Here is a 22,857-nt window from a genome sequence, read left to right on the forward strand (position 1 = left end):
TATTGGCTAGGGTTAGACCGCACAGGCTAAACTAATTCCCATTGGCTAATTTAAATAGAATGAGGGGGTGAGTGCTTTGGCGGGAGTCAGGACAGAGCAGGTAGCAGGTAATCAGAATGAGTCAGGGTGGAGCAGGTGATCAGAATGAGTCAGGGTGGAGCAGGTAATCGAAAAAGTTTGCTTTACGAGGAAGTTAGGTTTAAAAGTAGAAGGCAAAGAATTGAACGTACTGACATATTAATTCTTTGAAAAGAAATTTAGAGCTCATATCTAACAATAGCGGTGTCTAGTTTTGGCAAAGGATGTCAGCTTCTCCTTTCAAAGAATTTTCAGTCTTTTAAGGGGAGCGGACATGGACAGAGATCACTACAATAAAAGTAAGTGGAGTACGGCAGGGAGAGAGCACTGAAGGGGTGGGGTTCAAGAGGGGAAACTTATACCTTAATGAGGAGATCAGAAAAGGCCTAATGGAGGAGGTGATGTTAGAGATAAGCTTTGAAAGGTCAAGTTTCCAAATACATAGATTCAGTTGAGAAGCAGCGTGTGCAGTAGCTCAAAGGCTAAAGCATGCTGTGCTCAGGAAACCTAGTGCTATTGTTTAAATGTGTCCCCTAAAAAGCATGTTTTAGAAACTTAATCCTGAGAGGTGGGAGATGGGGCCTAATTGGAGGTGTTAGGTCATGAGGACCCAACACCTCATGAATGGATTAATGCCCATTATAAAATGGCTTGAGGCCACGAGTTCAACATCTTGCTTTCTTGTGCACACTCTCTTGCCATGTGATGCCTTCTGCCATGTTATGATGCAGCCAGAAGGCCCTTAACAGATGCACCCCCTTGATCTTGGACTTCTCAGCCTCCAGAACCATGAGCCAAATAAACCTCTATATTTTATAAATTACCTAATCTTTGATATTCTGTTATAGCAGCACAAAAGAGACTAAGATACCTTAGTCTGGAGGGTAGATGCATGGATGGCAGTGGTAAGACATACGGTTTAAAAGGTAGGTGGTTATAATGGGGAAAACCTAAATGCCAAGTTGAAAAGTTTAGTATTGATTCAGTGTGTAGAGAAATGCAAAACTTTTTAACGGAAGAGAGGCTGATGCGTTGATACCCACTCATGGGTTCTGTGCTCAGGTTAGAATAATGAATTTCTAAATTATTATGGTGTTGGTAAAATGGACTGGAAGAGATACATTGGAAAGAAATTACAGAGGTGGAATTCATAGGACTGTATTAGACCATTCTTGCATTGCTATAAAGAAATACCTGAGACTTGATAATTTATTTAGAAAAGAGGTTTAATTGGCTTACAGTACTGCAGGCTTTATAGAAAGCATGGTGCTGGTATCTACTAAACTTCTGGTAAAGCCTCAGGGAGCTTCTGATCATGGCAGAAGGCAAAGATGGACTGGGCATGTCACATGGTGAAAGCAGGAGGAAGAGAGAGAGAGTAGAGAGGCTGGAGGTGCCATACACTTTTTTTTTTTTTTTTTTTTTTTTTTTTTGAGACAGGGTCTCACTCTGTCACCCAGGCTGGAGTGCAGTGATTCAATCTCAGCTGACTACAGCCTCGACCTCCCAGGCTCAAGCAATCCTCCCATCTCAGCCTTCCAAGTAGCTGGGACTGTAGGCATGCCAGTGGTTCTACCATCCTGGGGTCTGGAGGGTGGTAGCCCCCTCCCCACAGCTCCACTAGGCAGTACCCCAGGAGGGACTCTGCATGGAGCATCCAACCCCACATTTCCCCTCTGTACTGCCCTAGTAGAGGTATTCTGTGGGGCTCCACCCCTGCAGCAGGATTCTGCCTGGGGACCCAGGCTTTTCCATACATCCTCTGAAATCTAGGTAGAAGCTGACAAGTGTTCTCCACTGTTGCATTTTGCATACCTACAGGCTTAACACTACATGGAAACTGCCAAGAGTTATGGCTTGCATTCTCCAAAGTGGCAGCCCAAGCTTTAGCTGGGCCCATTTGAGCCACAGCTAGAGTTAGAGCAGCCAGGATATATGGGGAGCAATGTCATGAGGCTGCCCTGGGCCTGGCCCACAAATTGATTCTTCCCTCCTAAGCCTCTGGGCCTATGATGGGAGGGGCTGCCATGAAGGTCTCTGAAATGCCTTTGAGGCCTTTTCCTCATCATCTTGGATATTAGCACTTGGCTCCCTTTTAGTCATGCAAATATCTCTAGTAAGTAGTTGCTCTACATCCTACTTGATTTCCTCTTCTGAAAAAGCCTCTTCTTTCTCTGCCACATGGCCAGGCTGCAAATTTTCCAGACTTTTACACTCTGCTCTTGTTTAAATAAATTTCCAACTTTAAGTCATTTATTCATTTTCACATCTGAACATAGGTTGTTAGAAGCAGCCATGCCACTTCTTTCTTTTTTTTTTTTTGAGACAGAGTCTCACTCTGTCGCCCAGGCTGGAGTGCAGTGGTGTGATCTCGGCTCACTGCAGGTTCTGCCTCCCAGGTTCATGCCATTCTCCTGCCTCAGCCTCCCGAGTAGCTGGGACTATAGGCACCCACCACCATGCCTGGCTAACTTTTTGTATTTTTAGTAGAGACGGGGTTTCACCGTGTTAGCCAGGATGGTCTCGATCTCCTGACTTCGTGATCCACCCACCTCGGCCTCCCATAGTGCTGGGATTATAGGCGTGAGCCACCGCACCCGGCTGCCAGGCCACTTCTTGAACACTTTGCTGCTTAGAAGTTTCTTCCACCAGGATACCCTAGGTCATCACTCTCAAGTTCAAACTTCCATCGATCCCTAAGGCACAAACAGAATGCAGCCAAGTTCTTTACTAATGCATAATGTGCATGACCTTTCCTTTAATTCCAAATAAGTTCCTCATTTCCACCTGAGACCTCAGCAGCTTGGACTTCACTGTCAGCATTTTGGTCACAACAATTTAACCAGTCTCCAAGAAGTTCCAAACTTTCTGTCATCTTCTTCTGAGCCCTGCAAACACTTCCAATCTCTGCCGCCTACCCAGTTCCAAAGCTGCTTCCACATTTTCAGGTATCTTTATAGCCATACCCCAATCTTTGGTACAAATGTTCAGTATTAGGCCATTCCTGCACTGCTCTAAATAAATACCTGAAACTGGGTGATTTGTTAATAAAAGAAGTTTAATTGGCTCATGGTTCTGCAGGCTTTACAGGAAGCATGGTGCTAGCATCTGCTTGGCTTCTGGTGAAGCCTCTGGGAGCTTTCAATTATGGCAGAAGGTGAAGGGGGAATAGGCACATCATAGGGTGAAAGCAGGCATAAGGCAAGGGGGAGGTGCCACACACTTTTACATGGCCAGATCTCTTAAGAACTCACTATCGTGAAGACAGCATCAAGCCGTGAGGGATCTGCCCCCATGATTCAAACACCTCCCACCAGGCCCCACCTCCAGCATTGGGGATTACAATTCAACATGAGATTTGGGCAGGGACAAATATACAAACTGTATCAAGGACTGAATGGGGATGATGATAGCTGAGCCTAGGTATGTTGCGAGAAAAGGAACAGAGGTCACATTGAAGCTTAGAGATTTGAGGGTAGAGAGAAAGAAATAAGGATGTCAGAAGAAGCAAAATGGTTTGAGCTGGAAGGTAATAAGCTTGGCTTGGGTCACATCATATTGATTTTTCTGTGTACAATACCCATATAGAGATACCCCTAATTGAATTTGTAGGATAGAAATCAATCAATCAACAGATTAGAACTAAGTAGATTTGCAGTCCATTGGTAGCTCAAATGCTTCACAGTAGGTTGCCACAGGCAAAGGCATGAAAAAGAAAAATGTGGAGAGTATGAAAAAGAAAAATGAGGATATTTCTGAATACTTAGGAGGAGGAATAGTGGCTCAATCACAACAGAACGTTAAAGAAGAGTTTGGAGTAGAGAATCGAGTAACTTGGGTTCAAATTTGGCTCTATCATTTATTAGTTGTGTGAATTTAAGCAAGTTAGTCAAAATACCTAACCTCAGTGCTTTTTTATGTGTAAAACAGAGATGATAATAATGTATGCCTCACAGAGTTGTGAGGCTTAAATGAAATAATCCATGGAAAAGTTAGATTAGCCCAGTGCCACAAACCTTATAAACTTGTAGTTATGATAGTTGTTGTTCATGATCTTTACGAGAGTGGTAGGGCATTCGAAATGGGAAAACTGTAACAAATAGATTTCTTTGGGATCTCAAAGCCCTTTATAAGTCCTTATGTCTAAAAGGTGATTCAAAAGAACTTTCTGAATACTTTTGTGACCTCTGCTCAGCAATGTAAGATAAAAGTGATATAAGGAATCATGGCAGATGATGGAAGTATTCATGGTGGGTGATGGTAGATGATGGTGGGTGGTGGTAGATGATTATGGTGGGTGATAGGGGTGTTCATGATGGTAATGGTGAGTGGTAGTGGGAGTTGTGATAGTGGGTGATGAATGGTGATGATGCTAGTGATAGTGGAATATGATAGTTGGTCAGTGGTTATAGTGAGTTGTAGGGTGATTGAGGTGGGTGGTGGTTAGTGAAGGTAGACATGGTGATGGTGGTGGGTGATGATGATGGTGATGATGGGATATGATGGTTGGGTGGTGCATGGTCATACAGGGGGGTTATAAGGGTGAGTGTGGTGAATGATGATGAGTGATGATGGGGGTGGTGAGGGTTGTGGTGAGGATGATAACAGATAACACTTACTGAGCATTTACCATGTGCCAGGCACTGTTCAAAACACTTTTACATATATTAAATTATATGACAATCCAATGAGGGAAGCATCTTAGTCTGTTCAGGCTGCCATAACAAAATACCATAGACAAGGTAGCTTATAAACAACGTAAATTTATCTCTTACACTTCTGAAAGCTGGGAAGTACAGGATCAAGGTGCTGGCAGATTCAGTATCTGGTGAGGTTTCCTGGTTCATAGATGACGGCTTCTCACCGTGTTCTCACATGGTGGAAGAGGCAAGGCAGCTCTCTGGGGCCTCTTTTATAATGGCACAAATCCCATTCATGAGGGCTCTGCCCTTATGACTTAATTACCCACCAAAGGCCCTACTGCCTAATATCGTCACCTGGACAGTTAGGATTTCAACATATGAATTTTGGAGGGTGGGGGGACATGAATATTCAGACCATAGCAAGTGAATACAATTATCTTCATCTTATAGATGAAGACCCTGAAGCTTAGATTAAATACCTTGCCCAGAGTCTCGTAGGCAGTAGAAAGTAAAGCCAGAAATTGAATCAAGCAGTTTGACTCCAGAAGCCAAACTTTATGAACCATTGTGCACTGTTGTCTTCCTGTCTCCCTAATCAATAAGGAGAAACAACATTTTCTCCTTTGAGCTTGTCAAAAATTGTGGTATTATTTAATCACTGTTTGGTGCTAATTTAAAAAATTTTAAGCCAAATCAAAAGCTTTTAATATATCAAAATAATGGTATTAAACTCTTTCTAACATTAATTTACTATTATTTCTTAATGTTTGTAGTAAATCTTCTTAAATATTTGTCTTTAAGAAAAGGTTTTAAGGCATATAATTTGCTTCACTTTATTTTTATTAGCTGTTGAGAAGCCTTGGGTTGTGTTTAACTCTGGAAGTAATGAAGTCGATAAGCTTCTATTTTCCCGGCAGTTGCAAGCACTGTAGCCAGGCTAAGCACAGATGTGTTTGGGTGTCTGTGATTAATCCCTTCCTATTGCAGATTCTGAGAAGGAAAAGGTTTCCTATCAATCCACAAGAAAAAGGGAAAAGTTATTCTGTGTTTTCTTAGAGTCCTTGGAGAGTTACAGCAATATCTTGCCCAGACTACAAACTTAGTTTAGGGAACATAATATCTCCTAGCTTTGCTAAATCTGTTTACCTAGGTAGATTTATTATCAGTGGCCATAACTTGGGCATCCATCATGTGACATGTGAAGAGTCTATGAGGGGCTGTGAAACGTGATGCTCTAGAAGTCCTGCCCAGAAGTCACTTCCTGCAACTCAAAGCAGGAAACAGAGAAAACCCAAGTAGAGTGATCAGAAACATGTGTGGAATAATTGCTAAAAACTTTGTAATCAACCACACCTACCTACATAGTGACACATGAGACGTTAGCATGCCAAAATGGTGTTTATTGGAATCTGGTAGAATTAGTCAAGGGATACATGAGGAAGAAGCCAAGTGTTGAATAACATCTTGAAATAAATGGATATAGTTTAACAAAGTCCTATAGGGAAAGCATACGGATAGACTGTTGTGCTGGGAGACATACATCTTTTAGGGTTGAGAGTACAAAGTGTCATCTTAGCTTTGAAGATGTAGACACTTAAGAATCATCTGGTTTATTTCTGCCCTTGTATTCATGTTTTTAGAGTCAGAAAGGGCATGTTAACCATTCTTCAGTGTGATTGGTACTAGACTAGGCATGGTTAGGACTAAATGTGTGACACATAGTTTTGTTCTCAAATTTATAAAACAGTTGAAAAGATTCAGCAAGCTCTTGAAAAATTAACCAATGGCAAAAGGTTTAAATAACAGTTTAAGACAAATAGGAACAACATCGCAATGTTGTACTCAGGAGACACATCATGCTAGAGTGATAAGAAGGTAGAATATAAGGTACATTTGAGATATGGCTAGTTGCAGCTGGATTCTTAACATCTATGTTACACCTTTGTACTAACTGTAAGGTATCTTAGTCCATTTATACTGCAGTAACAAAATACCTGAGACTGGATAATTTATAAAGACAGAAATTTATTCCTCACAGCTCTGAAGACTGGGAAGTTCAAGAACAAGGCACCAGTAAGATTGATGTCCGGGAGGGCTGCTCTCTGCTTCCAAGACAGTACCATGTTGCTACATCCTCTGGAGAGGAGGAACACTGTGTCCTCACATGGCAGAATCATTTGAAGGGCAAGAGAACATCCCTTCAATTTTAAACCCTTTTATAAGGGTACTAATCCCACTCATGAGGGCAGAGATCCTTATAACTTAATCACCTCCCAAAGGCCACACTTCCTAATACTGTTTAATATGGTTTGGATATTGTTTCCTCTAAATCTCATGTTGAATTCTCATCCCGAAAGTTGGAAGTGGGGCCTGGTGGGAGGTGTTTGGATCACGGGGGCAGATGCCTCTTGGCTTGGTGCTGTCCTCACACTAGTGAGTTCTCATAAGCTCTGGTTGCTTAAGTGTGTGGTACCTTCCTCCCACTCTTTCTCTCGTTCTCTGAGACACCTGCTCCCCCTTCACCTTCTGCTATGAGTAAAAGTTTCCCAGCGCCTCACCAGAAACCAAGCAGTTGCTGGCACCCTGTTTCCTATACAGCCTGCAGAACCAATGAGCCAATTAAACCTCTTTTCTTTATAAATTACTCAGTCTCAGGTATTTTTTTATGGCAATGCAAGAATGGCCTAACACACTGTTGCATTAGGGATTAAGTTTCAACATAAATTTTGGAGGAGGCACCATCATTCAAACCATAGTATAAAGCGTGTACAGTCTTGCATACCCTACCTTCTTCGTTCTCCCACTGGACTCCCTGGGATCTTTATACCTGAGAAAAGGAAAAGAAATCTATGAGACAGGTAAAAGGCTTCTAGTGACAGAGACGAGGAAATGTGCCTCCATCTGTAAAAATTCAAAGTGACACAGCATCAAAGTCCAGAAATAAGTAGACAGTCAAAACACTACCAGTAATAGAAAATAAATTCCTCAAATAAAGAAGCCAATGGCAAACCTAGACCCAGAGCACCAAAATGAGGAAAGCTGGCTGGGGTGAAAGGATGTCAACTACATTCTTTTCACCCTAAGTGAATTTCTCAGCAGCTTGCCTCCAAGGCCCCTGTGGGATTCCAACGGTAGTGGTAACTGAGTGTCTTGGCAGTGGACTCAAAAGTCCAGAACCTACTTAATATACGTAAGTGGATTTCATCAACCATTTCGTTGATAAGAGTAGTAAATGAAGCCTGATACTTCAATAAAACTATGGAATTAAGCTGAATGAAAAAAAAAAACTGCTTCATCAACATTATTCACACAAAATGGCAGTATTATGATCCTTGTACTCATCAAAGGCTGATTTTCATCATCTTATTGAGAATGCCCATATTTTGTCAGAGCACACCTCAATTCTGACTCCAGGTTTCTATTGCATTCAAGTTTTATTTGGTATATTTCATGAAAAAGCTACATAGACCCAAACTCTAGACACATGGGCAAAATCTTAGCACAATTCTGTGATTAAATACTGGTCTTCAAAATATCTGGGCTACTACTGCGCCATCCACCCTGCATGGTTTCATGCAGTCCCTTGGCTTTGAATTCCATGTATACACTGATGACCCCCAGATGTACTTTGCCAGCTTTGTCCTCTTCTCTGAGCCCCAGACTTGTATATCTTGGTTATCCACCTGGTATTTCTACTCGGAGGTCTAATACGCATCTTAAATTTTGTACATCTTAAAACTGAGTATGTAATTACCACCCAAAACCTGTTCTTCCCCGAAGATTCTCCATCTCCTTAACTAGCTCCACCAACTTTTCAGATACTCAGATTAAGTCTAGAGAGCATCCTTGAATCAACTTTTTTCCTTATTCCCACGTTCAGTCCATCAGCAAGTTCTGTTGATTCAGCATCTAAAAGATATCTGAAATCTGTCTTCTCTCCATCTCCACTGGCCACTTTCTACTCCAGGTTGTTATTATCTTATACCTGGGCCACTCTAAGTTGTGTAGGAACTGAATTCCCTCCTTCTACTCCTATATCAGCCTGCATCAGCTACATTGTAACTTCATAATCTCAAAGGCATAAAATAATAAGCATTTATTTCTTACATATCTCCAAGGTGGTGGGAAAGCTCTCCTGCAGGTCCACAGGTCTGCTGGGGTGACTCTGTTACCACTAAGTCTCATTCTGGGGTTCAGGCTTGACTGTCCTGGTCACTACTTGTCTGCTGTCTCTAGATCAGTTACTAGAATGTAGTGTGGACTCAATGGATAGTTGAATTCACTAGTAAATGGGCAAACAATTCCTGGTTTGCTCTCTGTGCTATCACAGTGGCTCATAGACACATCTCCAGTTCATCCCTTCCCAGGCTGGAAGGCCCTAAAAAGAAGATGGTATGTCCTTACTATTTGGAATCACTTAGTTCATACAAGTTGCCTGGCACCCTATCAAAGATGGCATTTAGCAAAAAGAGGTGTTGGATCCTGGCCATTACCCTGCCCTGTGATTCTCTAAATTAATTAGATGAGTGTCAGTACATTCATTCATGCTGGATCCCCGTGTTCTCTCTTACTGAGGTGGGACTTGATTGGGAATATGTTTCTTTCCTTTAGGACTAATTGAAATCTGAGGTCATAAATGATGCAGGCTCTTGTAAACAGAGGCTGATAATTGCCTGGGATAATGGAACAATGGGTAGCCACCTTTGGTTTTCCATCTAGTCATTTCAAGTCTCTTCCTTGAGTCTCAATGAAGTCTATTGACTTATTGAAGAAATATATTTTTTGAATGCTTGTGATATGCCAGATGTTAGCAAGACCCTTGAGCACACAATGTTAGATAATTCAGACACAAGGCCCTGTTCTTATGGCATGTACAGTCTAAAGGGGAAAGCAGGCACAAAGGAAGGGGACAGGGTGTTTGAGAGGAACAGGTCCTCTGGAGTTCCCATGTTTAAGCTCCTCCTGAAGGATGAAATGGAGTTACCTAAGCTGAGGGTTTACATCAAAAGAATGGGAAGAAAAACAGTGTTCCAGACAATGGAACTTTAAAACAGGAACTAGAGTTAGAACACAGAGAGTGAGAAAAGTGATGGGCTGAAGGTTAAATAATTGTTTCGCTGCTAACTGTCCCTGTGGTGAGTATGACTGTTTTACCAGGGTAAAATGGGGAGAATCATTTCCATTTCCATCCAACTATTCAGGAACATCGAAAAGAAAATAGTAACATGAAGACAGTGTTGAAGCCTTTGAAGAAAGTCACTGTGAACATTCATGCTGTTATTAAGCTCATTATTCATATTAGAACTCAAGCTAAAAGCATTGTTGCAAGTCCTTGGGCAAAACTAGTTTACCTCAAGTCTCTATCTCCCCCTTGAAAAATGCCCTCAAGGTCAATATCTAGCTTTACCACAATGGATTTGGGTAGCAGTCAAGCTTGTTGAGCTACAGGTAATTAGGAAAAGACTGTCTCTCCCTCCTAATCATGCCATCCTCTTTGCCTTGGGAAGCCTTTGGAAATTCTTTTCCTTGGTCCCCTGTCTAATTAGCAGCAATGGTTGCACTTCAGCTCCTTCCTCTTAGAGCATGTTCTGCATTCTCCACAGATGTCCACAATTCAGTAATCAAGGGCCGGCTTCCTGGGTCACTTGCAGGAACAGACCCAATTAGTTCAGTTCTGAAGGCCTGAGACTCAAATAAAATAAGGTTAACTGGGCAAATGAATTTCAATCGCAAGCTCAATGTAGAACTCACAGTCTGATTTTTCAACTTCTGCATATTGTGGTTTTATATCCCACCAACTTCGTGATGCCGATCACTGTTGGAAAAGCTAAGTTGAATTCAACATGCTGGTAAAATCGGTGGCTGACCCACAAGCATTTCCACCAGGTAACTGAAAGAATCTGAGTATAGTATTCAAATAAGCTTGATTAACAGAGTTGGGTTTTTTTCTCCATTTTTTATATTTAAAATTTCAACATTTTAGCTTTATTATTCTTATAGTGAGAAATTACAAATGAGAGGGCTGATGTATGTGCTACCTGATAAGTATTGGAGGCCAAAACCATTAGAAAGTACTGAACTGTGAGATATATCCATGTCTGAGACCATTGGCTTTTAAAAATGTAGATTCTCCTGGGGCTTTTCTGTAAGTATCCCTCCTGTGAGTAAACTATTTTAGGTATAAATGGTAGGTTCAACTGATAGGAGAGCATGGGCGTAGCACTTGACATTATACCCTTCTCTGAGGTCTTCTACAAATTGTACAATGTCTCTCAACCTCTCCTTGGTTTCTCTTTTTCCAGAATATGTTGATTCTTTCCACCATCCCATTATTATGATAATTTTACCCTTTTAGTATCTCCTGAGAATTTTCTTCAGATGGATTCTGGTTTAATAAAAACTGATTATTTTTTGGTGTGTGATACATTGGATAGAACTTGAAGACAAACTTCTTTACAAAAATTTTAGACTCTTGAAGGATTGAGCTATAAAACCATGAATGGAAGCTGATTAGCTGTTTAAATTCAGTCTAATAAATTTTTTTCTGGATCGAGCTACACAACTGTAAAACTTAGAGTGGTACATGCTTACAATCTTGGATTTTGCCCACAGTGCAAAAGCTTGAGTGATAAAAGAGGATGTCAGCAAGCCAAGCTCTAGGACTGGACTACACCTGTGGTCTGAGGTAGACCCTTCAGGGCTGTGAGACACATTCGGTATGTTCAAGATTGAGTTTGGTATGAGAGGTGAGCCTGAGTTAATTACAAGCATTCGGATGGCAAGCTCAGCTGCCACCCCACCCCATCCCCATTCCTCTGAGCATCATGGGAGAAATCTCTGCATCTGAGTTAGACTAATAGAGTCACTCTAAAACTAGATGGAGCATGCATATCTGAACAGGGGAAACATCCAGTGAGATTGTGTGTGTACTCACACAGTGATGAGCTAAAAAGCTGGAAGAAGAAGATTTTCTGGGTTCTCATTCAGATGCTCTGCCAGGGTGTGGTGGCTCATGCCTGTGTAATCCCAGCACTTTGGGAGGCCAAGGCAGGAGGATTGCTTCAGTCCAGGAGTTTGAGACCAGCCTGAGCAACATGGTGAAACCCTGTCTTTACAAAAAAATACAACAACAACAAAAACAAAAATTAGCCAGTTATGGTAGCATGTGCCTGTAGTCTCAGCTACTCAAGAGGCCGAGGTGGGACCATCACTTGAACCCTAGAGGGTGAGGCTGCACTGAGCTGAGATCATGCCACTGTACTCCAGCCTGGGTGACAGACCCAGACCCTGTCTCTTAAAAAAAAAAATGCTTTACTCACAACACTTCTAAGTTGATTCATAAAATGTTTTATTAAATAGAACTTAAACTGCTAAAATGGTTTCAAAATATGTCTATAAATTCTTTGATGCGCCTTCCTCCAAAATACAGAGCCTAATTCTCCCTTTACATGTGAGCTGGATTTAGTGAGTCACTTCTAATGAATAGGATATGACAAAATAACAATAAGTGACCAGGTTATTAAAGGCAGCTTGGCTTCCGCTTTACTGTCCTTCTGGATAATTTGCTCTGTGGGAAGCCAGCTGCCACATCATGAGAACACTCAAGCAGCCCTATGGGGAGGTCAACATGGTGAGAAACTGAGGCCTCCACCCAACATCCAGTATGCAACTGAGGCCTCTTGCCAACAGCTGTGTGAGTGAACGTGGAAGCTGATGCTGCAGTCCCAGACAGGCCTTCAGAAGACGGCAGCTGCCACCTCATGGGAGATCCCAACGCAGGACCACCTAGCTTAGCCACTTCAAAATCCCTGACCTATACAAATACTGCAAGATAACAAATATTGTTCTAGCCTGCCAATATTTTGAGGTAATTTTTTGCACAAAAATAAATAATACAACAGCTTATCACATTGTAACCTCTATTATCGCTCAGTTCTCCAAGAAATACCCTAGGTATTTCTGTAGATCATAGGGTATTTCTGTAGAAAGGTTTTTCTTCAAGCTTCCAAAACATAACATCAAAAAGTCTTGCCTTTGAGTATTGGGTTCAGGGATAAATTCTCAGACACAAATGAGATACCTCTTATGATTTTGTAGAGAAGTTTTTCTTTAGGCTTTAGCTAACACAATGTGAAAAAAAGTCTTGCCCTTGAGTCTTGGCTCAGAGATGAATTCTCAGATACAAATTAGGATTCATCTGAGACAGAGGTTTTTTTTTCTTAAGTTGTTTGAACAAGCTACCAACCCACTTTTGAATATAAGTATTGGCTCTAAGAAAGAATGGCTATCCCTAAGTGTCCAGTTCTACCACTTAATCACTTTGTCAGGAAATGAGACCCTATCTTCATTATCTATGGTTCATCCAAAAACAAATGCCACAGAATACAATTCTCCAACTGTGCCTTCCCACAGAGCGAGTTTAGGAATAACCAATAAAACTTTACCAAGCAGATTCTTCATCTGGATACATGATTCCAGAAATGACCTGAAGTCCATCCATACAAACCTGGCTGTCCTAGGGTAGGTATTAGACTCTGTGAGAGTATTAGGGTAACAGAGTCAGAAGCTAATATGTCACTTCCCCAAACGTTAATTGAAGCACACCAGCTTGAGTAACCATCTTACTTCCTTTCAAGGAAGAAAGCAGATTTGCATGCCCTCATTGAGATAATAAAGATGTAAAGTCCTTCTGTTCTCTAAGTCACTTGTGAATGAATCGGTATTCCATGGTAGACTCAGTAGTTTATTAACTGCCCTCTGAGGACCTAAATATATGGAAATAATCTCTACAGTACAAAATCCTGAGCCGAAGAGTAAAAACCTGCTCTGTAATGGTGGATCTTAATACTTTAAATAAACAGATCCTGACCCAATTTATCAAAGCCACCTTTTTCTCCATCAGTGTCAACTCCTAATCTCAAGAGTAGATGAGGCTGGTTCAAGTGCAGTGAGTGGGGTTTATAACTAACTGACCACAATCAGTTACAGATGTCTTAGTTCTTTCTCCACTCCCACTGCCCACTTGACTGACCTAAACCAAAAACAGAGTAGGTGATAAGCTGAACAAGATACTGTTCTCCCAGCCTCATCAACTAGAAATAAATCCTGGGTTGTCCTTTCCATTGAGAAGGAAACAGTGCCTGTCTTCCTTAGGTGAGAGTGTGGAAGAAAACGCCAGCGTTGTGGTCAAGCTGCTCATCAGACGCCCAGAGTGCTTCGGCCCGGCCCTGCGCGGTGAGGGGGGAAACGGGCTGTTGGCGGCCATGCAGGGTGCCATTAAGATCTCTGAGAACCCAGCGCTCGACCTCCCCTCTCAAGGATACAAAAGAGAAGTGTAAGTGAATGGAGTTGCCTTCCGGCATGGATACGGTTGGTGAGCTCTCAGATATTATCGGTATACGGATGATTTAGGAGGTAATAGAGAAAGCGCATGTTCTTAACAGTTATAGCTAAAACATTTACCCTTCATCAAGCACAGTGTTGTCTTAACTCTCCCAGTAAGGCTAGTGATCAGCATCACCTTCACCCCCTTCCATTTTCTCTACTCTGCTCAGCGCAGCAGGAAATCACAAAGTGGGCAAACTCTTGGCCTTCCTATAGTATCACCATGGGGTAGGAAGCTAAAGGCCTGGACCAAGGTTCTACTCCTTGTCTAACTTCAGCATGTTTCCTTCAATATTTTGTCCCACGGTGTCTCATCCCATACCTCATTTGTAAAAACAGATAGTGCCTCCACTTCCTCTTCTGAAAGCATGAGGACTAATTAAGAAAGTGTTTTGATTTGACTTCTAAAAAAAAAAAAAAAAAAACAAGCTGCAGAATGTGAAAAGTCACAGCACTATAATGTTATTTAAATGTTAAGGATATAGTTGGTAGATTATCTGATTGTCTTACTTTCCCTTTATCAAGTCTCATGATCATGACCCTTTCTTTATCACAGCCTTTAGATTAGACTGTATAATCTAGAGAGTGGGCATAACCCACAGCAGAAACTCTTTAGACGGTTGGCTTTTTTTCTTTGTCATCAGACCTGGTAGAGCTGGAAAGGACCCTACACATACGCTTTCGCCACTTCCTCAAGCAACATGAGAAAAAAACTGAGGCCCAAGGTCATATAGCTTATTAGCAACAGAGCCAGGACAGGGACTGAGCCCTCCTGACTCCTGGTCCAATGTGCTTTCCATGTATCTTCCCCTCACAGAGAGGAAAAGGGAATGAATGGTTGGTAGGAGTTATGGTCTGATGATCAGCTCATGTCGGTACTCATGCCTTAAGATTCATGGAATCCTGTGAATGTCCTGGACAAAAATTTGGGTTCCTTGAGCTTAATGAATGAAACCACTTTGTCAACTTCTAGAGGAAGATGAGGTTCCAAGGGAAAGGATGTATGATATGCAAGAAGAGCAGAGTGCTTCCATATCAAGCAGCTTATGTCTCCCAGCGTGGCAGTGCCTGCCAACCTTCCTCACACCTCCCCTCTGTTGGTTCTCTCAGCAGCACGGAGGACGATGAAGAGGAAGAAGAAATCGTGCATATGGGCAATGCAATTATGTCATTTTATTCGGCCCTTATAGATCTACTGGGCCGCTGTGCTCCTGAAATGCATGTAAGTGATAGACCTTCCAGAGAACAGCTTTGAGAAACTTACACCAAGAACACTATAGATTTCCTGGACCTCATTTCTTCCTCTGTCTCTGGCATTTGCTAACATGCCTTTTTCTAGGTCCCTTTTAGCTAATTTCAAAAGTAGTTTCCACCTCTGATACGTGACTCTGCTGCTTTCTAAGGAGGGACTCCTGGGCAGATCCCTGTCTTGTGTGATTTCTCCGTGGCACTAGTTGAGCATGTCCTCTGCACGGTTTATTTCAAAAGCCTCCCATTTGACATGCCTCAATTTGGTCAAAATGGGAGCAACTTGATTCTGGATCATGGCCATCAGGATGCTCCATGTAGAAGATCCCTTTCCTGATGACTGTGGCGTTAGGCCCCAGGAAGGCAGACTCTTCCTGTGGTTGGTGTTTGAATTTTTCCCCCAGAGGTAGAGTTTGCAAACATCACAAAAGGATGATTCTGTTTTATGAGATGTCTTCTCAGATTTCTAGTTTTGAACTAGAAAGTATGTTCTTTTCTTTTTTCACCTCTACTGACGGCTGAAAGAATACGCCTTATTTCATATAAGGTCTGACATCATAAGGGAGGAAATAGCTGCTTTTCCTATGAAAAGCAACTCTAAATCTTGATAAGGGAGGCTGATCTGAATTCCTAGGATTCCAATTCCTACTATGATAAAGGAGCCTTACCCACGTAGGCCTGTTTTTCCATTTCTGTGCCTTTAAGCAAATGCAGGAAACCTGGAAGGGAGCCCAGAAAACACTAGGGTGTTCTACAGCCTTGGCGGGGGTGGGGAGGGTCAGGGACCCCTGTGTGTTCACACTCTAGCTTTCCTGATCACCTCTCATCACATCAGAAAGCACATTATAATTTGCTGCTTCTCAAGAAGGCGGCATGGGATAGCTCAGTCACCAGAGCCCTATCCGCGGTGCCCCATTCTTCCTTCCTTACTGCCTCTCTGCTCCAACACCTTACACACACACACACACACACACATGCATACATCCCTTCTCAGGACCCCTCCTGTGGGTCCTGCCCTATCAGTGGTGAGGGAAGGATGCCGTCATCACCAACCACCTCTTCTCTACCCTTGGGCATGGAGGTGGCACCAGGGTGGGTGGGCAGGCCTTCTCCTTTCCCTGGTGGCACGAAGCATCGTATCTCAGCATACCATCCCGCCCACCTGGGGACAGTCTGACCCTGAGCTATGACATTCAGTTCCCAGCTGAATGCCTGCTACACCCCACCAGAGACTGCCTGTGCAGGGGGATATGCATGCACACCATTGTATGTGCTGGTTGGCCTATCAGTGTCAGGGTGGATCAGGCTATTCCAGCCAGGATAACTCCGCTGAGCCCTTCAAGTTCTCTGTGACATTCTCTACACTCTTTTTGCCCACTTGTCATCCGCAGCATTAATCAAACTCTTAGAAATTGAAATTCATAAGCCATTTCTATGTTTAACATTATTCTAGAGGCTAGGCGCGGTGGCTCATGCCTGTGATTGCAGCACTTTGGGAGGCTGAGGTGGGCAGGTCATGAGGTCAGGAGATTGAGACCATCTTGGCTAACATGATGAAACCCCGTCTCTACTTAAAAAAAAACAAAACGAAAAATTAGCCAGGTGTGGTGGCGGGCACCTGTAGTCCCAGCTACTCGGGAGGCTGAGGCAGGAGAATTGTGTGAACCTGGGAGGCGGAGCTTGCAGTGAGCTGAGATCATGCCACTGCACTCCAGCCTGGGTGACAGAGCGAGACTCCATCTCAAAAAAAAAAAAAAAAAAACTGAATTCTAGAGTCTGGCATTGTGGCCACACTGTCAACACTTGTGTCATGGCCACTGAGTGCTTCCAGCAGTGCAGTCACATCGAGAAGCCACCAGCAGGCCGTGTACTTATTCCTGGGACCTGATACCATAACCTCATGGCCACTTTAGTAACAGCAAAAGAATCAAGCAACCTCTTTATTCAGTTATTTCCTCAGTAGCACCTCTTCTGGAAGATCAAGAGACCATTCTCCTTTTCCCTGTGGCCACAAGTGTCTGTAGCAATTAGAGAAACACAGAAATGGACCCCTGCCCTTAAGCTGTTTTACTGCCAGAGGTTTGGAGGTGGGGTGGAGGGAGGTGCGGGAACCTCACTTATCTAATGTCATTCTCCACCCTGTCTTCCAGCTCATCCAGACAGGAAAGGGGGAAGCCATCCGCATCAGGTCCATCCTGCGCTCCCTGGTCCCCACAGAAGACCTGGTTGGGATCATCAGCATCCCCTTGAAACTGCCCTCCCTCAACAAAGGTAAGGGAAGTGACTGCAGGCTGCAGCCGCAGTCTCCCAGCAGCCACTGGCTCCGGGCAGGACTCTGTCCCCAGCACAGCGGCCCCCAGGCCCTGACTTGCAGGGCGGGCTGCACAGAGCAAGTGTCTCACTCTTTTTCCTGTGATGAGTTTTCTCCTCTAGGCTCTAGCCAGCTGCTCTCTTGTCTTCTCAAGAAGCAGTCTCAAAACAATAAATCGACTCCTGATTCCTAGCATTTGCCCATTTATGTGGTATAAACTTTCTCACCGTGACCAATTTCAAGCCACCAATGTAATGTCACTGAACACAGAGTTGGGAAGAGAATGGACATGGCACACCATTAGATTGTATTCCCAACACGCAAATACAACCGATGCAAAAAACCTCAAGAGTGTAGTTCATAGTGAAATAATTCGGAAGTAATGACTTCAATCTGCTCTCTCGTCTGTGTCAAGACAGTTGTACCCTGTGTCCCACAGGTACAGACAGACCTTGCTGTCCTCCTATGAGCATGCCAACCCTCTGAGGGAGGCTGATGGAATGGGACAAACGAAAGCTCTCACCGTGGCCTCCTTCTCCTTTTCCCCTGGGTCCCCCAGCTTGTGTAGGCAGTTGGGGCACAGACGGGCCTCTGCACAGCCTGTCTTCATCCACAGTCGCATGCCTCATGGCTGAGGATCATAAAGTGTTTTCCCCCAATGCTACCTGTGACATTTGACATCAGTCAGTGTTATCTTTGCAAAACTTACACTCTCCTCGAAGTGTTGTTTCTCTGAGTCGCCCCACCCATTATCCAGGCTAATGAAAGAATTGAAAACATATGATTCTAACCGTTGTCATGTTTCCCAAACTGATATTCCACAGAAGGTTTTTGTGGGACATATTAATAGGTGTACATATTAATAAGGGACCTGGGGTCAAATAAGTTTAGGAAATGCTGTGGAATACATCACATTGGTGTAAGCACAGTAAAATGATAACATCTCTGAGAAAACTTAAGATAAAGCAAATAGATGTTGAACTCAGTGTTTCCCAAACACAAAACACTAACTAATATCCCACCACACCAGGCATGCCTGAGAGAGGAAGTCAATTTCAGCCATTCAGGCCCAGCTCTGCCTGGTACACAGGGCAGGAGAGGCCGCAGCCTGCAGTCTGGAAGGCCCCTTCTCTCTGGCTCTCCTGGAGCCTGACGCTGATTCCTGGGCAGGACGAGAGTCTAGGCTAGCTCGGACTTAATCTTTGTCCTCTCAGGGTTCCTTGTGAAGTCCCACACCTTTCCAGTACGGTATTTAAATATGCTGTGGCTATAGCGTGCTCATTTGGGGGTCTTCTTTCCTAGTTTTTAGTGTCAACAAAACAGGAAGAGGAAATTGTTTTCTATCCTCACTCGAAATCCTGTCTTTATTCTCCAGCTCAAGCAGTTTTTATTTTCTTCATAGTATTTCCCCACTTCACCTTTGAACCTCTTGATTAAGATTAGAATTTTTGGATGACCTGATCTACATCTCACCTAAATCAGACGATTATTTCCAAATATTGCAACAATATCAATATGTCCTCGAAGTTTGTTCTATTTATGATGTAATAACTACAGACTTGACATATTAAACTTAATCTGCCTTCATTCATGTTTTCTCCCTCACTTACTTATGTTTCAAATCAACAAAGCAATAAATCGAGCCCTGATTCCTAGCATTTGCCCCTTTCTGTGGTATAAACTTTCTCACCATGGCCAATTTCAAGCCACCGATGTAATGTCACTGAACACAGAGTTGGGAAGAGAATGGACATGGCACACCATTAGATTGTATTCCTAACACACAAATACAATTGATGCAAAAAACCTCAAGAGTATAGTTCACAGTGAAATAATTAGGAAGTAATGAGTTCTAGTATTTGTTACCTTTTTTAAATATCTACTTAATTGTAAATTATAATTTTTAATAATGAGCATGTTTAACAACTGGCTGGAATTTTAAACTGGCTTTTCAACAAAGTACAAGCTGCCTTCAGCACAGCACTGTACAGGTTGAGTATTCCTTATCCTAAATGCTTGGGACTAGAAGTGTGTTGGATTTTTTTGGATTTTGGAATATTTGCACTATACTTACCAGTTGCATATCTCAAATCTGAAAATCCAAAATCCAAAATACTCTGATGAGCATTTCCATTGAGCATCATGTTGGTGCCCAAAAAGTTTCAGATCTTGGTGCATTTCAGGTTTCAGATTTTTGGATTTGAGATGCTCAATCTGTATTTTTCCAAAATTCCTGTCCCTTATAAGGAGAACAAGCTATAGACAGACAAGCTCTGTGTTACCTTTTGAGACTTTGGAGATAGAAAAAGGGAAATTACATTTTCTATGTGTCTTTCAGATGGGTCGGTCAGTGAGCCAGATATGGCGGCCAACTTCTGCCCTGACCACAAGGCACCTATGGTGCTGTTCTTGGACCGCGTTTATGGCATTAAGGATCAGACTTTTCTGCTCCACTTGCTGGAGGTTGGATTTTTACCCGACCTAAGAGCTTCTGCCTCTCTAGATACAGTAAGTTGCAAAAATAACAAAAATTATTGTTCCCATCATTGTAAAATTAGTAATGTTGGACTTAGAAGCAAGTATTTTCTATTTACTCACCAATTACATTTTAATAGCTTACTTTAATGGGTGAGAAAATAGAGGTACCATGAAATGGAAGATCTTAATTTATTGGGCCAGAGGCTTAGATATAGGTAAATTTGACCCCAAATCCAACTCCCTCAATTGCAGAGTTTTTAACCTTGACAGTAAGTTGTAAGGGGCTACCCTGTGCATTGTAGAACGTTTAGCAACATCCCTGGCCTCTACCCACTAGATATCAGTAGCACCCCAGTTCACCCCGAATCCCTGCCAAAATCAGTTTCAGATATCACCAGATGTCCCTTGGGGGACAAAAGCACCCTCTGGTGAGACCATGTCTCTATTGCCTTTGAAAAAGGCCAGCTGGCAACATTATAGGCGAACATTACTCTTCCCGCTCTCACTTCTTAGTTTCATGTACTGACCACCAGGATGGATAGGTCTGAAGCCAGGGGCCTGACGAAGGTCAGTACAAGAGGACAAAGGCAAATATAAGTTTGGAAATCAAGGGTGAGATAGATAAGGTAGTTCACCATCAACAAACATCAAGAGAGGAGGCCCCTAGAGTTACAAAGCTCAGATACGAGATGCCACAAGTCAGAACTAAGCAGAAAAAGGTACACCAGGAGTCGCAGGTCCAAGGAGAAAAGACAAACTAGATCAGCATAAGTCTAAAATACATCTTGCCAGTTTAGGGTTGTTTTCAGTTATAACATTTCTCAAAGGCTCCACCTGGTGTCCAACAGAGATAGAAATCTGAGCTCTGTGATGGGTTGTCAGCGGCAAATACCTTAACTTGGATGGATTCCACCTGCACGGGTTATCCAGAAATGGAAAGAAATACGAGCCCCAACCTGAGTGGGAGCTGCATTCCCATGTGTGGTATGGAGATGATAAATGGTATATATGACAGTATTAGGGTATATGATCCCTAATACTGAATAACCCAGTCTAACCCAACATTTTGATGTAATAAAACAATGAATAATTTTTTATTCATAATGAATAATTATGAATAATTATTTGTGAATAATTAAAACAATGCTTCTGCCACTGCTGTTGTTTTGAACTTTTCTATAAATTATTTGATTTTAAAAATAATTTTCTTAATTCATGGGATCTCCCCAAGCTTCCTGATCAAATAATTTAATGTTTTTATAAATCAAATAGCAAATGCTATTCTAGTACCTGGTGTTCAATCATATGTTTGTCCAAACACCATCTACAACAAAAAGGTGTTATATTCAGTTCATTAACACATAGACATTCATGCATTCTCTTTTGAAAACTTATAATCTACTGAAATCAAAGTTCTGTCCTTTCTCATTTTAACTCTGTATAATAAAGTGATAAATGTGAAAGATTAGCTGTTTCTCCCAGCATGATTACTGAAGTTTCTAGGAGACAAACTTGATAATTTAGATAATTTATAGGAACAATGAGACATGTATATAGTTCAAAGAAAATGGTTTTTCAAATCATAAGTTATACAAAGTATGTTACAGATAGAATGACTGCAGTAATCACAGGAAATGGTAGTATTTCATCTCTGTGAATCTCAAGGTTTCTTTTGAAAGTTCTGTAGTTTTCAAAGATGGTGGTAAAGCATGCTTTGGCTATACTTAGTGTCACTAAATGGGTTTTCCTTGTATTCAATTCATCCATCTAAATATACATCAAAGAGCATTGTAAGCAAGAACTATGTTAGAGTTGTACAGAAGGTCCCAAGTTTCTGTTCCTTTTCCACATTGCCCATGCAGAGTTAGGTTCCCTTTAGCGGGGTCTACATGAGAGTAGACCCCACAATTGATTGTGAATTGCTCAAAGCGCTCACCAATTAACTGAAAGGAGTCAGAGTTCCACTTTCTCTTTCACAAAACTGGTGAATTTGAGAAACTGCTTGGCCTATAACCATTCACTAATCTTACAGTTGTAAGATTACAGTGTGTGTGAGTCCCCGGTAGGTGAGAAAAGAGAGCGAAAACCAGAATAATAATGTAGTATCCTTGCAACTAGACTTTACAAGCATCAAAATGTTGGGTTAGACTGGCCATCAGCTGATTTTAATGAGTTCAAAATTCTTTGAAGGGAACAGATATTTATAGGATCATTTGGGAAGACTTCGAGCCAGCTAGCCTTTCTTATTATTTTTTTGTTGTTCTTTCTTTTAACTTGATTTTTTTTTCATTGAAAATGCAAAAAGAAAAATAGAACTGCCGATAAGGTAGAAAGTTGTTCACTTTCTTGCTATGCAACGTGGACATATATAAGCTCCCACAGCTTGCTACATGGGAACTCAGTGCAGAGCCAGCTTTGCTCTGTTCCTCAGGGCGATTAACCTGTATCCCAATCTTCTTTCTCTAGGTTTCCCTAAGCACCACAGAGGCTGCGCTTGCACTAAATAGGTATATATGTTCTGCTGTGCTCCCGCTCCTCACAAGATGTGCCCCTCTCTTTGCCGGAACAGAACACTGCACCTCTCTGATTGATTCCACACTGCAGACAATATACAGGCTATCCAAGGGACGTTCCCTCACCAAAGCACAAAGGGACACTATAGAAGAATGTTTGCTTGCCATTTGCAAGTAAGTACACATCCTATGTTGTTACTTC

General features: G+C 42.2%; 1 protein-coding gene across 7 annotated transcripts in view; it reads left to right on the forward strand.

The window, feature by feature from the left end:
• The window catches only part of RYR3 (ryanodine receptor 3), a 561,166-nt gene that overhangs the window by 400,673 nt on the left and 137,636 nt on the right, over positions 1–22,857 (forward strand). For 5 of the 7 annotated variants that reach the window (XM_024232640.3, XM_054532557.2, XM_054532556.2 and 2 more), the window contains exons 44-48: positions 13,875–14,055; positions 15,216–15,327; positions 17,504–17,624; positions 20,003–20,172; positions 22,609–22,829. In XM_024232640.3, the coding sequence (XP_024088408.2) occupies positions 13,875–14,055; positions 15,216–15,327; positions 17,504–17,624; positions 20,003–20,172; positions 22,609–22,829 (805 nt within the window). The remainder of the gene's footprint in view (positions 1–13,874; positions 14,056–15,215; positions 15,328–17,503; positions 17,625–20,002; positions 20,173–22,608; positions 22,830–22,857) is intronic. The other 2 variants (XM_054532553.2, XM_054532559.2) reach the window with 1 other exon arrangement.

This window comes from Pongo abelii, chromosome 16, assembly GCF_028885655.2.
Source record: "Pongo abelii isolate AG06213 chromosome 16, NHGRI_mPonAbe1-v2.0_pri, whole genome shotgun sequence".
Classification (NCBI taxonomy): Eukaryota; Metazoa; Chordata; class Mammalia; order Primates; family Hominidae; genus Pongo; species Pongo abelii.